The sequence below is a fragment of the Myotis brandtii genome, unplaced genomic scaffold (assembly GCF_000412655.1).
Source record: "Myotis brandtii unplaced genomic scaffold, ASM41265v1 scaffold655, whole genome shotgun sequence".
Classification (NCBI taxonomy): domain Eukaryota; kingdom Metazoa; phylum Chordata; class Mammalia; order Chiroptera; family Vespertilionidae; genus Myotis; species Myotis brandtii.
The window spans coordinates 846,887-860,875 of NW_005370542.1; the positions used below are offsets into that span (position 1 = coordinate 846,887).

The 13,989-nt window shown below is 51.6% G+C and overlaps 1 protein-coding gene across 1 annotated transcript in view; it reads left to right on the forward strand.

Annotated features, from left to right (window-relative positions):
* Positions 1-13,989, forward strand: part of WWC3 (WWC family member 3) — a 73,687-nt gene that overhangs the window by 12,258 nt on the left and 47,440 nt on the right. The window contains exons 3-4 of the mRNA XM_014528827.1: positions 1,699-1,775; positions 3,268-3,347. Coding sequence (XP_014384313.1) covers positions 1,699-1,775; positions 3,268-3,347 — 157 coding nt within the window. The remainder of the gene's footprint in view (positions 1-1,698; positions 1,776-3,267; positions 3,348-13,989) is intronic.

Below are 13,989 nucleotides of genomic sequence, written 5' to 3' on the forward strand. Positions count from 1 at the left end.
TGAGGAGAGAGAATCATGGATCGGCTGCTTCCTGCACGCCCCACACTGGGGATCGAGCCCGCAACCCGGGCATGTGCCCTGGAACCATGACCTCCTGGTTCATAGGTCGACGCTCAACCACTGAGCCACACCGAATGGACAGAACTGTATGTTTTTTTTAAAGGAGATATCAACTGCTCCAGTTAACTTTGAGAATACTGTTGGGGCTAAATAACCTTGCTGTGGAAGCCACTTGGCCTTGAGCCCCATCCTCCAACAGAAAGTCAGGACATGGTTTTGAACTGGTTTCAAGATGTTAGCACCTAGTGATCTCAATGACAGCCCTCGGACCCCGGATGGAAGGAGTGAAAGAAGGGTCACCCGCCTGCAGATGGGCCTTCTGAGCAGGTGATGGTAATGAGAATGACCCAGAGGCAGATGACACCAGTGTGGGGTGCCCAGGTGGAGACGGAGAGCGCTCCACGCTCAGGGAGGGCTAGAAACCAAGTCACTGCAGCCCCCAAGCTGATGGCTTCAGAAGCCTCAGAGCAAGGACACGGAAGCATGAGGAAATAGCCATGCGCAGGGGTACAGGGCGCAGGGCCGCTAGCTGCTCCAGCTGCTGAAAGGGCGGAGGGGCTGACAGCTCCCGCGCAGGACAGTGGCTAACTGCTCCCCACGCACAGGTGACCGGCTCTGCGAGCCTCACTCACCCCCAGGTATCGGCTACTCGCCGTGACGCCGTGTCTGTGGCAGGAGGTTAGAGCTCCTGCCCTGCTCCGTTTAAGAACCCATGTCCCTGCGATGCGCTTTCACCAGATGGCCATCAGCACCGAGCTGCTGGAATGCAGGGGTGGGCGCTCCTGTGCAGTTCTGTGCAGCAGGCAGCCTGCAAGCGTAGCATTTCCTCAGCCTGGCGGGTACAGGCGCGTGGCTAGAAAGCCGTCTTCCTCATTTTCTAGACCTTTAGTATCTGTTTTCTCTCTTACGTCAAAAATTGTTCATCTGGGGACTGTAGATGTGACGAAAATAAAACTAAAATCTTTTGTATTGAAAAGAACCACCGTTGACTTTTTGGCTGTATCCTTCCCAAGACTCCCGTGTGCGCGCATTTTATTTATTTATTTTTAAAAATATATTTTTTTTATTGACTTCAGAGAGGAAGGGAGAGGGAGAGAGAGAGAAACATCCATGATGAGAGAGAATCACGGATCGGCTGCCTCCTGCACGCCCCCTACTGGGGATCGAGCCCGAAACCTGGGCATGTGCCCTGACCGGGGAGTGAACCTCGACCTCCTGGTTCATGGGTCAGCGCTCAACCACTGAGCCACGCCGGCCGGGCTGTGTGGGCATTTTAAAAGAAAGGAAAAATGATCCCTAGTGTGCGTACTATTTGCACAGTAAGAGCAATTTTCTATAATCATACCTTTCCCTCCTCCTGCGCACGTGGTGTTTAAGCCGCGGAGTTTGCAGCGGAAGTCAGCATGGTTTGCTTTACCTGCAGCATCTCGTCTGTTATGGGGGGTCCTGCAGGCAGGCCTCATGCAAAGATCAAACACCCAGATTCGAGGCTGTGAAGTGTTGATTCTTCAGGAGCCAGTACCAACTTGTAAAGCTGAGACTTAACCATTTAATGTGGAGAATCAGAAGTTCCTGTCTGTGTGCATTTATTTATTTTAAAGGATCCTTTATAAAATGCAATGTTTTCCTTCTGTTTAGCCTTCTCTGGATATTCAACAAACACAAAGTACGACCCACACCAAATTAAAGCAGAAATAGCCAGTCGTCGGGATAGGGTGAGTAACACGGTGCCCGTATGTACTTTTATGTGACATCGCTTATCATGGTTCATTTTCGGGTGGTCAGTGTGTCTAACGCTCACGTTCCAGTAAGATTTTCGTTTCACGGATTATTATCATATTTGTTTGTACTCTCCACTCTTTTCCAATAGGAGGGCAACGATTTCATTTTAAACCGTAGCCCGTCTAACAAAAAGTCACCTGTGTTCCCTCCTCTTAGCACTTCAGCCCCTTGTCTTGCTGGCCTGGGGAGGGCTCCGTTTTGTTGGATTTGCATCAAAACACGGGAGACCCCTTGGAAATGAAGCCTCCTGCTGTGGTGTGTCTCAGGTTCTAGCGCACCTCAGAAGTACCCCTGGGGAGTCGGTTAACCGTGTGAGCTCCCCCACCACCCCAAGCTTTAACGCAGGCCTGGAGCGGGTCCCAGAATCTGTTGAATAAGCACCAGGCGATGGGAGGAGACCGCGCTCGCAGCCGCAGGGCCTCCTCCGTGGCTCTGTGCGAAGCAAGTACAAGGGAAGATGGGCAAAGTGTTACACAGTTTGCTCATTGTAATGAACAGATCAATACCTTGAGAAAGAAAGTAGTTGCGCTTCCACGTGGGCTGGAAGTGCAAGGACTTTGGGATGTAAGCAAGACAGTTAGTTCTTCCAGCGCGGCTGTTTTATTCTATTTTATTTATTTTGATTTTATTTATCCTCACCCGAGGATATTTTTAGAGAGAGAGTGGAAGAGAGAGGGAAAGACAGAGAGAAATATCGATGTGAGAGAAACACATTGATTGGCTGCCTCCTGCATGAGCTCTGACCAGGGCCCAGGCCAGGGAGGAGCCTGTAATTGAGGTACGTGCCCTTGACGGGAATCGAACCAGCTAGGGCTATTTTATTTTTAAATGAAAAAATATTTTTATTGATTTCAGAGAGGAAGGGAGAGGGAGAGAGATAGAAACATCAATGATGAGAGAGAAACATTGATCGGCTGCCTCCCGTACACCTTACCTACACTGGGGATTGAGCCTGCAACCAGGCATGTGCCCTGACCGGGAATCGAGCTGTGACCTCCTGGTTCATAGGTCGATGCTCAACCACTGAGCCACCCAGCCGGGCCAAGGGTGGCTGTTTTATGTGTGTGAATGGCAGTTCATGGAGAGAGTAGATCAGCGGTTCTCAACCTGTGGGTTGTGACTCCTTTGGGGGTCGAACGACCCTTTCACAGGGGTTGCCTAAGACCAGCGGAAAACACATCTATAATTACATATTGTTTTTGTGATGAATCACTATGCTTTAATTATGTTCCATTTGTAACAATGAAATTGGGGGTCACCACAACATGAGCTGTATGAAAGGGTCGCGGCATTAGGAAGGTTGAGAACCACTGGAGTGGATGATCCCATGAACGGCAAGCTAAGCAGGAACTTCAGTGACAGCGAGAACAACTGTAGAAGTCATTTTTCACAGCAATTTTTGAAGAAACTGTTATTTGTCTTTAGCTTTCCAGATTAAAGCGAGAGCTGGCGCAGATGAAGCAAGAGCTGCAGTACAAAGAGAAGGGGGTGGAGACCCTGCAAGAGTGAGTTGCCCGCGGTGATGGAAGGGAACGGAGTCCGTATTTCCTTTTGTGCTGACCTCTTGGTGCCTGGACATGAGTCCTCAAGCTTCCTGGGCGCCCGCTTCTAGGATTGTGTTTCCGCTCATTATTTCCCGACCCCGAGCATAGGAGTCTCTGCTTTAAAGACCCTTGGTTCCTTTAAGTGGAACTCTTTGGAAACCAGCCCTTTATTTGATATTTGTCTACATTCGCCATAGCTGCTGTACTCGCCAAGACACACATGGCGGTTTAAATTGGAATTTCAATTTTGTCAGTTTTGATCTGATCTCTTCATTTTTTTATTTATTTTAAAAGTTCAAATCAAATTCATGAACTTGAAAGAAAAAAATTTATCCCCCAGCCCCAGTAGCCACAGCTGAAATGCTCAGCAGTCACATGTGGCGAGTGCAGATTTTCCCACCTCGGCGCCGGAGACATTTCGGACCAAAGGACTCTGTGGTGGGGCTGTCCTGGCGACCAGAGGAGGCTTAGCAGCATCCCTGGCGTTGGTCCCCTAGTGCTGCCAGTGCCCTCCCACCCACTTGTTGCAGCCAAAAACGTCTCCAGACTTTGCCAAGTGTTCCCCGGAGGGCCCATGTGCCCCCAGTTGAGAACCACTGGGCTGGTGGCCATGGCCTCGGACAGCACAGCTGATGGAATATTTCCCTCATCACAGACCATACTATTGGACAGTCTGGTCTATAGGTCTTCCTCGTGTTGGCCCCTTTACAATGAAAACTTTATCCCTACTAAGGGTTTGGGGATGAATTTCTTATTTGTGAGCCGTATTGAGTCAGCACACGGAATGAACAAAAGTTATCTTATAAACGGGGCTATTGCTGGTCTGGAAGAATTCGTTTTCTTAAGAAAGGGTATGCTTGTTGGTCAAGAGTCGTTCTCTCTCGCTTCAGAGCCTGGCTCCGCTTGCCGCACTTAGGCATGTGCTCTCTGCCTTCTGTGCCTGCTGCTCTCACTGTCAATGGGGATTGTTGTAGCCAGCTTGGCTGCTGCCACGAAACACCGCGGCCTGGGCGGCTTACACAGCAGACATTTCCCTCGCACAGTTCTGGAGGCTGGAAGTCCAAGAGCAGTGGAACGGGCAAATTCGGTGTCTGGTGAGGACCTGCTTCTTGCTGCGTCTTCACGTGGTGGGGGTTCCGAGGGCGCTCTGGTCTCTGGTGTGTCTTCCTTTTCCTATAAGGACACTGACCCCGTCATGGGGCTCCACTCTCACGACCTCATCTCAGTCTGATCACCATCCACAGGCCCCCATCTCCAAGTACCGTCCCCTGGGGGTTGGGGGAGCACACCGTTCAGTCCACAGCAACGATCATCAGGCTGAGCTGTCCAGGAGGCAGCGCCAGCACACAGTCAGCCTTCAGCAGACGGCAGGAAGCGGCTGGCACTGTTCTCAGTGAGGTGGCAGATGCAGCGACGGTGGCACGTGTGACTGCAGCATTGCTCTTGATAGGGAGGCGCTAGTGAATGTGAGCGTTTGACAGATGTAACTCTCTCCGCCTCACGTGAAGAGCGATGAGCCGGCATGTCAACCCCGTGGGTTAACACTAGGTTGAGCTCTCCTTTTTTAAGCAGCTGGGAACGGTGTGGGGCAGGGGTCCTCAAACTTTTTAAACAGGGGGCCAGTTCACTGTCCCTCAGACCATTGGAGGGCCGGACTATAGTTTTAAAAAAAACTATGAACAAATTCCTATGCACACTGCACATATCTTATTTTGAAGTAAAAAAACAAAACGGGAACAAATACAATATTTGTATTTGCATGTGGCCCGCGGGCCGTAGTTTGAGGACCCCTGCTATCGATGATAAAATTGTGGATGGGTTTTATTTTCTTCTGCTGCTTTTTCTGTTTTCCCAATCTTCTATAACAACCACATTTTTCATTTTAAATCAGAACATAAGTAAAGATAAAATTATCATGTTCATGAAGTTTATACCATTTGACCTAGTGTGAGCGGGAGTCTTATCCTTCGGGCCAGCCTTTTGCTTTCCGTACCGTTGCCCAGCAGCGTTCTCCGGCGATTTGGCCCACAGTGGGGCTTCCTTTAATTAGCCCTTGTCACTGCAGCTTTTCAAAAAGTTTTGCTTAAGCCAATCAAGCTGCTTTTTCAGTCTCGGCCACTGGCTTTGTTGCTCACTTCGTGCACTCGCAGCCGTGTTCCCAGCACACAGCTGTATGCTCTGTGATGTGATGTTGCCCCGCACATCCCGGCAGCCTCCAGAGCACAGACACCTGCTCGGTGCTTCTGTGCGCGGTGGCTACGCCCTCCCGGTCACTTCTGCTAAGGGCTGGATAAGAAAGAAGCAGAGGCCTGGATGGTTGCTCACTGGTTAGAGCGTCGGCCCGGGCACCGAATGGTCACGGGTTTGATTCCCAGTCAAGGGCAAATACCTCGGTTGCAGGTTTGATCCTCGGCCCCGGGCAGGGTATGTGCCAGAGGCAACCAGTCGATGTTTCTCTCTCACATCAATGTTTCTCTCTCTCCTTCCCTCTCCCTCTTCCTTCCCTTCCACTCTCTCTAAAAATCAATGGAAAACTTATCCTCAGGTGAGGATTTTTTAAAAAGAGGGCGGCGCCAGATAAGAAATAAGCAGAGCCCTGGCCGGTTGCTCAGCGGTTAGAGCGCCTGGCGGGGGACCAAAGGGTCAATTCCTGGTCAAGGGCACGTACCTGGGTTGTAGGTTTGCTCCCCTGTCTCCAGGCATGTGTGGGAGGCAACGAGTTGATGTGTCTCTCTTAACATTGATGTTTTTTTCGCCCTCTCTTGCCCTCTCCTCCCTCCCTTCTCCTCTCTCTCTAAACATCAATGGAAAAAATACCCTCCGGTGGGGATTAAAAGATAAAAATGAAAGAGAAATCAGCAGAGCAAATCATTGAACTCGGCAGGGCCTCCGAAGTTGCCAGGACTGACCTGTTAAGTTGGAGGCCGCTCTCCTCCTTCATTGGGCCACACTGTTGCTTTCTCTCATTACCAGGGAGACTCACCACCTCACAGGGTCCCTAGATCCTACCGACTTCTCACGCTGGGCATTGTGCGGGCTGTGGAGGTGACCGGGGTTCAGGGGGCACAGGGCCCCTGGGCTTCAGAAGGGAGTCCGCCCGGCCCCTTTCCCTGCCGGCTCTGGCTTCCACAGCCATTATTGCCAGGTCGGGCGCCTGTGTCTTTGCCTGGTCGCCATCAGTCTGGCCACCTCCATTTCCCTTATTTGAAGACAAAGCTTATATTGCAACCTCAGCTTAAGACGGAAAGCTCTAGAACACTGATTTTCAGCTGGTGTGCCGTAGGAATGCCTAAGTCCGTGGTCGGCAAACTGTGGCTTTCGAGCCACATGCGGCTTTTTGGCCCCTTGAGTGTGGCTCTTCCACAAAATACCACGTGCGGGCGCGCGTACAGTGCGATTGAAACTTCGTGGCCCATGCGCAGAAGTCGGTTTTCGGCCTGGGTGAGTCTATTTTGAAGAAGTGCTGTTGATATTTGGCTCTGTTGACTAATGAGTTTGCCGACCACTGGCCTAAGTCATGCAACACCTGACTTAGGCCAGTGGTCGGCAAACTCATTAGTCAACAGAGCCAAATAAACACCTGCGGCTTGTTTATCTTGGTGAACTTTCCAATTAGTCAGGGACACCGACCTCTTCCCCTTAGGTCGTCAAATAAAAAATGACCACAGCCAGTTGCCCCCCAGTGTGACTGAATCAAAATTATACCTGTTTCTTCTTGTCAGATCGACAAAAGGTATAATATACACCGAGTGGCCAGATTATTATGACCACCCCATCAGTACAATGAAGTGAATTAGTTATGCAAATAATAATAATAAAACCTTGAGAGTATTTGCTTAGGAAGTTTTCTGTATTCAGAATTTTTGGAAGTGTCAATGAAGTACTGATGGGTGGTCATAATAATCTGGCCACTCAGTGTATTGTTGGTGTGCCGTAGAATTTCCGTAATCAGTGTCTGTGTCACGCGACGACAAAGGTTGACAATCGCTGCTCTGGAAAATAAAAAGTGCCAGGGCTTAGGTGACCGAGAAAGCCCCTCCCCTCGGCCTTGCTGGGAAGTGGCTTCAGCACTTAGAGTCAGGCGCTTTAAGACTGGGAAAAGGCGGCCTTGGTTTCTCCGGGATCCTTGGACAGGAAGCAGAGCCGGCGGGGGGAGTTGTAACTTTACACCTGCAGGCAGCTCCTCTCTGAGTGTGGGTGTGCGCTGTGCTGTGCGCTGCGCGGAGGGCCAATGTCTGCCTTTCTTTCTCCTCTCCGTGGCAGGATCCCACGTTTGGGAGCAGCCCTGGTGAATAGGCCCTGCCAAGGGGACAGGCCTCACTCCCCGCCAGAGCCTGGTGGAGGCTGAGGAGGGGCAGGGGGAACGTTCTGGATCTGGCCTTGGTCCTGGGACACCCGCCCAGCTGTGCGGATGGAGCAGCCCCGAAAGGCAGTGTTTGGTCAGATGTGGCGATGTCACCGTACGAGTTTATTCTGTGACAAACTCGCAGGAAGGAGAGGAAACGGGCGCGCATGCCTTGCTTAACATTCTCAGCGAGTACAAGTCATCCGATCCCTTCCTGTGAGTGACACAGGCTGTGCACGAGACTGAGGCGCCTCGTTATTTTTCTGGTACTGAACGTGGCGCATGTTTGGAGGGAGGCATGCAGCTTGGGATTATTTACTGAGAAAGTCTGAAAGCCTTTGGTCGGCATCGGGAAGGTGAGGAGCACACCCCTAGCGTCAGATGTTAACTCCAGCACAGAGAACCCACGCGCTGTTGGCCACGATGGGGCTTCTCCGAGAGGAGCGCCAGCCCCGATTTAAGGCAGGGAGCCTAGGTTTTCCCTCCCAGAAACGGTTGTGCTGCGCCTGCTTCCCAGAATATCCATGTATTCTTTTCCAGAGCACCTCACCAGGAGTTTGGCCGCTCAGAACGTTTTCAACTCAGCTTGTTTATCTTGGTGAACTTTCCTGGCTAGCGAGAAAATCCATCATTACGCTGGGGTCCAAGTGAGGAAAAAAGAACCTTTTGTATTTTTTTTTTTTGAGTCTGTGTATGTTGTTAATTTTTGTAGATGGGAGCTGGCCATGAACACAGTCTCTGGGTTAATGATAGAATATGTACGCGCGTGTGTGTGTGTGTGTGTGTGTAATATATATAAACTTTTAATGATGGAAAATGTCAAACATATACAAAAGGAGAGAGAACAGTGTAATGGACCCCCTCCAGCACCCCTCGGCCCACTTCAACGGCTAACACACAACAGCCCACCTTGTTTGGTCACACACCGCCTCATCCCCCAAATCTTTTTTTTTTTTATTGCTAAAAGTATTACAAAGGGTATTACATATGTGTCCTTCCCCCCCCCCCCCAATCTTCCTGCCTTATTGAAGCAAATCCCAGAATCATATGCTCCATCAATATCTCTCCGAAACGTACGGACTCCTTTGGAAACATAGCTCTAATGCCTATGCCCCGCTGAATAGTAACCTCTTAAACTGTCCCTTCACCAGCGAGTTTGCCCATTTCTCTGGTTTATTGGGGTCCATGTTCAGGCGAGGCCCACACAGTGCGTTTGGCTGGTGCGTCTTAATCTCTACCCGCCTCTCCTGGGCTTTTCCTTCTGACAACTTTGTTGAAGAAGCTATTTGCTTTTCCAGTCCCGTTTCCCTGACAGTGGATTTTGCTGTTTGACTGTGCATGTGTCATTTAACATGCCCCTGCTGTATATGCAAACTGCTGTCATTGGTATGAGGGGCTTCATCTGATTCAAGTTCCGTTTCTTTTTCTTCCCTTTTTGGGGGGTACGTATGTTTTGTAGGTGGTGGTGGTGTTACTTCCATGTGGAGGTGCACACTCTCCAGCTGTCTGTCTGTCTGTCTCTCTTTTAGTTCATCCTCACCCAAGGATATTTTTTCCATTGATATCTAGAGAGAGCAGAAGGGAGGTAGGAGGGGGAGAGAGAGAAAAAAAGTCAACGTGAGAGAGACACATAGATTGGTTGCCTCCTGCACGAGCCCCCACTGGGGCTGGGGTACCTGCAACTGAGGTACGTGCCCTTGACTGGGAATCGAACCTGCGACCCTCCGGTCCCCGGGGTTGACACTGTAACCACTGAGCAACCGGCCAGGGCACGGCTGTCTGTTATTGTGGTGTGAAGATGATTGGTGGGTTCTGGCATTGTCTTCCTGGTACATCCATTTATAATGTTGCCCATCAGCTTTTCACCTAATGCTGTGCACACGCAGATCCGAAAGGTTTCAGCCTAAGTTCCCCAAACTGGGTTTGCTGGGTCGAAGGGCAAATGCACCAGTGGTATTTTTAGATATCGCCATTGCCCTCTCTAGGGGGCGCCCCATTTCGCATTCCCAGCACTGATAGGTGAGCGCTCCGGTTCCCACAGCTCTGCCAGCAGAAGGTGCTGCCAGGCTTTTGCGTTCGTGCCAGTCTCGCAGGTGAGAGATAGTATCTCAGGGGAGTTGTCATTTGCATTTCTCTTGTGGTCCCGTATAAACGTCTTCAGAAAATAGCAGCAACATCTTTGATTAACAAAAGTCTTCAGCGAAATCGGGCTTTTCCGGTGAAAGCACGGCTGGGCTCTGCGCTAGCCTAGGAGAGCGATCTCACTGGGCCTGTACCAGCTCCCAGGGCCAAGGGCAGGGCTCGGGACTAGTCTGCGCTCAGTTCCCAGATGGGTGATGCGCAAGAGCGTGCCGAGTGCCAACGGGCGTGGGGAGATTTCCCTCTAGTTATTCTAGATCTCCTGCAGATCTGGAATGCGCCTCGTGTTAGATTCCCAGTTGTCCTGCAGCCAGGAGCTCACTTAGCATTGCTTCACCCCGGCTTTCCCACGCTCGTGGCCCATTGAAGCCTTTTTCCGCCATGACACCTGCAACGTCCCTGTGTGCTGGCACGGTGGCCCAGGACGCTGGGGGCGGGGGGGGGGGGACACTGTCCTGACTGCCTTCTTGCTGTCTGCCTTTCGTGGGGTGCTGTTTCCAGGCCTGGAACCCATTCATTCTCACAGCTCTGCCGTGACCTGCAGCCGAGCCTGCAAGGGCGCACCATCCTCACACTCCAGCCCCGGGATTCTTTCTAAACGTCTCCTCTGCCGGTGACCCGCAGTGGCTTCCTCCCTCTTCCTTAGAATCCAGTCTAGACCCTCCATGTGCTGGCCCCTCTCCTGACCTCATTCCCCTCCAGTCTCACCCTCACTCCCCGGCGCCCATCCCCGGCCACCCTGCTGGGTCTCCGCGCTGGAGCTGGCCTCTCCCTGCGCCTGGAACCCTCCCCCCGGATTTCCGCATGCCTGTTCCCTCCCTTCCCTAGTTCTCTGGACAAATGACATGTCAACAAGACCCTGACTTACCCACTGGATCTAAAAAGGACCCTCCCTGCCCCATTCTTTTCCCAACCCAGCTCTGTTGTTCTTAAAACACGGATCGCTGCCCGACATAGTGATGTGTTTTGGTGTTGTCTGTCTCTCTGACCAGCACTCACCTACTTGCTGTTGGGAATGCAAAATGGTGTGACCCCTAGAGAGGGGAATGGCAATATCTAAAAATAGCACCAATGCGCTGGGCCGGCAAGGCTCAGTGGTTGAGCATGGACCTATGAACCACGAGGTCAGGGTTTGATTCCCAGTCAGGACACAGGCCCAGGTTACAGACTCGATCCCCAGTGTGGGGCCTGCAGGAGGCAGCCAATCAATGATTCTCTCTCATCATTGATGTTTTTATCTCTCTCTCCCTCTCCCTTCCTCTCTGAAATCAATAAACGATATTTTAAAATATTATAAAAATATAAAAATAAAAATACCACCAATGCACTTACCCTTTGACCCAGCAAACCCATTTTCGGGAACTGACGCTGAAATCTTTCGTATCTACAAGCGCACAGCATGAGGCGAAAAGCTATAGGATGACAAGGATGCAGCCTTGGTCCCTGTTGCGCCTCAGGGCCCAGACAGCTCTCGGCGCAGGGCAGGGCTCGGCTGATGTCCCTGCTCCTGTCCCCTGAGCAGTCCCATAAGTCACTTCATTCTTGGCCACTGGGACCCCAGGGTGAGGGCCTGGGCGAGGATCTCGGGGAGGTCTCTGTACATGGCCACTCACCTTCTTATTAACTGCCCTCTAGCATTTCCTTCTCTGCTACATACTGTGTTTTAAGAAACCCCATTCCTTGTACTGCTATTCAAGCCACAGAAAAGGGCTATAAATGAAATGTTCCAAATAACCAGTTTCCATGAGTTGCTTTCTTAGCCAGGTGGCCTCTTTCTTCCAGCCTGTTAATTGCCCGATGAACTCCTTTCCTAGTGGGGTAGTAGGAGTGAAGTTAAACCCACGTTCCCTTAAATCAGAGTCCCTGCTCTCTTCTGAGCGCTCAATACCAGAATGAGGCAGCATGAGATGTTGGAATTAGCATTTTCTGTCGGAGGGGATTTAGTGCTTTCAGAAGAGGGTAAGATTGTTCGAAGTTAGAGCGGCTTAGACCAACAATATCCCATTAACATAGCACATAAGGCACAGCCCGTGCGAAAAGGCCGGCACCGCTCAGATAACAGCAAAACATACAGCAACGGGCGGGAACAAAGGGCGCATTGTTCGCGCCCGGGGACAGGTCTGGCTCCACACAGGACCTGCTGTTGATAGAAAGCTGCCGGAAGCTCTCTGAGGCGCGCGCAGGCCCCCTGCCAGCGCTGTGATGTAAAAGGTGGACTGTAACAAAACTTCTCATTCTTTCGGGTTGTAATGTGTGGTATTAACATGGAATATCTTTAGAGGCCTGGCAGCCCTGTTCTTCAAGACGTGGGTTTAAGAAGTCGTTTGGTTTTACTGCTGCCAGCGCAGTTCTCTCGACATCTGAAATGGAATGAGTATGGAAACTTGAGGGCAGCGGGAGGGAGGGGGTGATGATAAACATCTCAGAAATGCCTTCTCGGTGGTGCTGGGGTCACCCTCTGAGGCTGCGCCTTCTCCCCTGCTCTCAGCATTGCTCTCAAGAGCAGACCAGGAGCCCCAGTTTCGTTCGGGACATCGGACAGGCTGTGTGGGTGGCCTTCAGGTTTGATACAGTGCGAGTTTGCAGGCCTTGACTCGGAGCATATTGCTAAGCCGGTGATGAAAGGGATGCGTGCTGGTGTGAGGGGCCTCAGCGTGAACCTCGCTGTGCCTCTAACAGGCCGTGTGACCTTGAGCAAGTCACTTAACCTCCCCGAAGCTGCTGCAAAGTGCTGAGAGGTGAGAAGTGAAGACTGTGGGTTCTGTGTACTGTTTTTTGTGGGGTTTTCCCCCACACTTTATCTTAGTCCATTTGGGTGGCTATTATAACAAAACTAGAGGCTCAGTGCACAAAAATTTGTGCACTCGGGGGGTCCCTCAGCCTGGCCTGTGCCCTCTCGCAGTTTGGGACCCCTTGAGGGATGTCCACCTGCTGGCTTAAGCCCTCTCACCGGGGGATCGGGCCTAAGCTGGCAGTCAGACATCCCTCTGGCAGCCCGGGAGCCCTTGGGGGATGTCCACTTGCCAGCGGGGAGCAGGCCTAAGCTGCAGTCGGACATCCTTAGCGCTGCTGAGGAGGCAGGAGAGGCTCCCACCACCACCGCTGTGCTGGCAGCCATCAGCCTGGCTTGTGGCTGAGCAGAGCTCCCCCTGTGGTCAGTGTGTGTCATAGTGACCAGTCATTCCCAGTCGTTCTGCTGTTAGGGTCAGTTTGTATATTACCCTTTTATTATATGGGATACCACAGACTGGGTGGCTCATAAACAACAGAATTGATTTCTTCTCGTTCCAGAGGCTGGAAGTTCAAGAACAGGGCGCCCTCATGGTCAGGTGCTGTGTCCTGTGAGAGCCACTTCCCAGTTCATAAATGGCCACCTTCCAGCTTTGTCCTCACCTGGGGGAAAGGCAGGGGAGCTCTCAGGGAGTCTCTTTTATGAAGACACTGACCCCATTCAGGAGAATTTCTCCCTCATGACCTGATCACCCCCCAGAGGCCCTACCCCCTAATACCTCACCCTGGGAGTTGGGATTTCAGCAAGTGAATTTTAGGGCGGGGTTGGGGGGACATAACATTCAGAACAGAGCACACTGTATAATAACGTATGTCGTCTAGTGCCACCTTTTAAATATATATACTAGAGGCCCGGTGCATGAAAATTCATGCACTGGAGAGGGGTCCCTCAGCCTGGCGTGCCCCCTCTCACAGTCCGGGAGCCCTCAGGGTTGGGAGGCGACCTGGCGATCAGGGGAAGACAACACCCCCATCACACCTCTGCTGCTGCCACTGCCAGCAGTGCAAGCCTCAGCTGGCCCTGGTTGCCTCGGGCCCCTGGGCGGCTGAGGGCAGGTCCGACCACACCATGTGCCTGCCACCTCCCTGGCAGGGCTGCAAGGACTAGGGGACTCCGGCGGAGCTGAGGGGACTGGGCGCCGCCACCTTGTGGCTGTGGGTGCCGCCATCTTTGTGACAGCATGATGGTCAATTTGCATATTACCTCTTTATTAGATAGGGTGTGTGTGTATTTATTTATTTTTTTATTGATTTCAGAGAGGAAGGGAGAGGCAGAGGGAGATAGAAACATCAATGATGAGAGAGAATCATGGATCGGCTGTCTCCTGC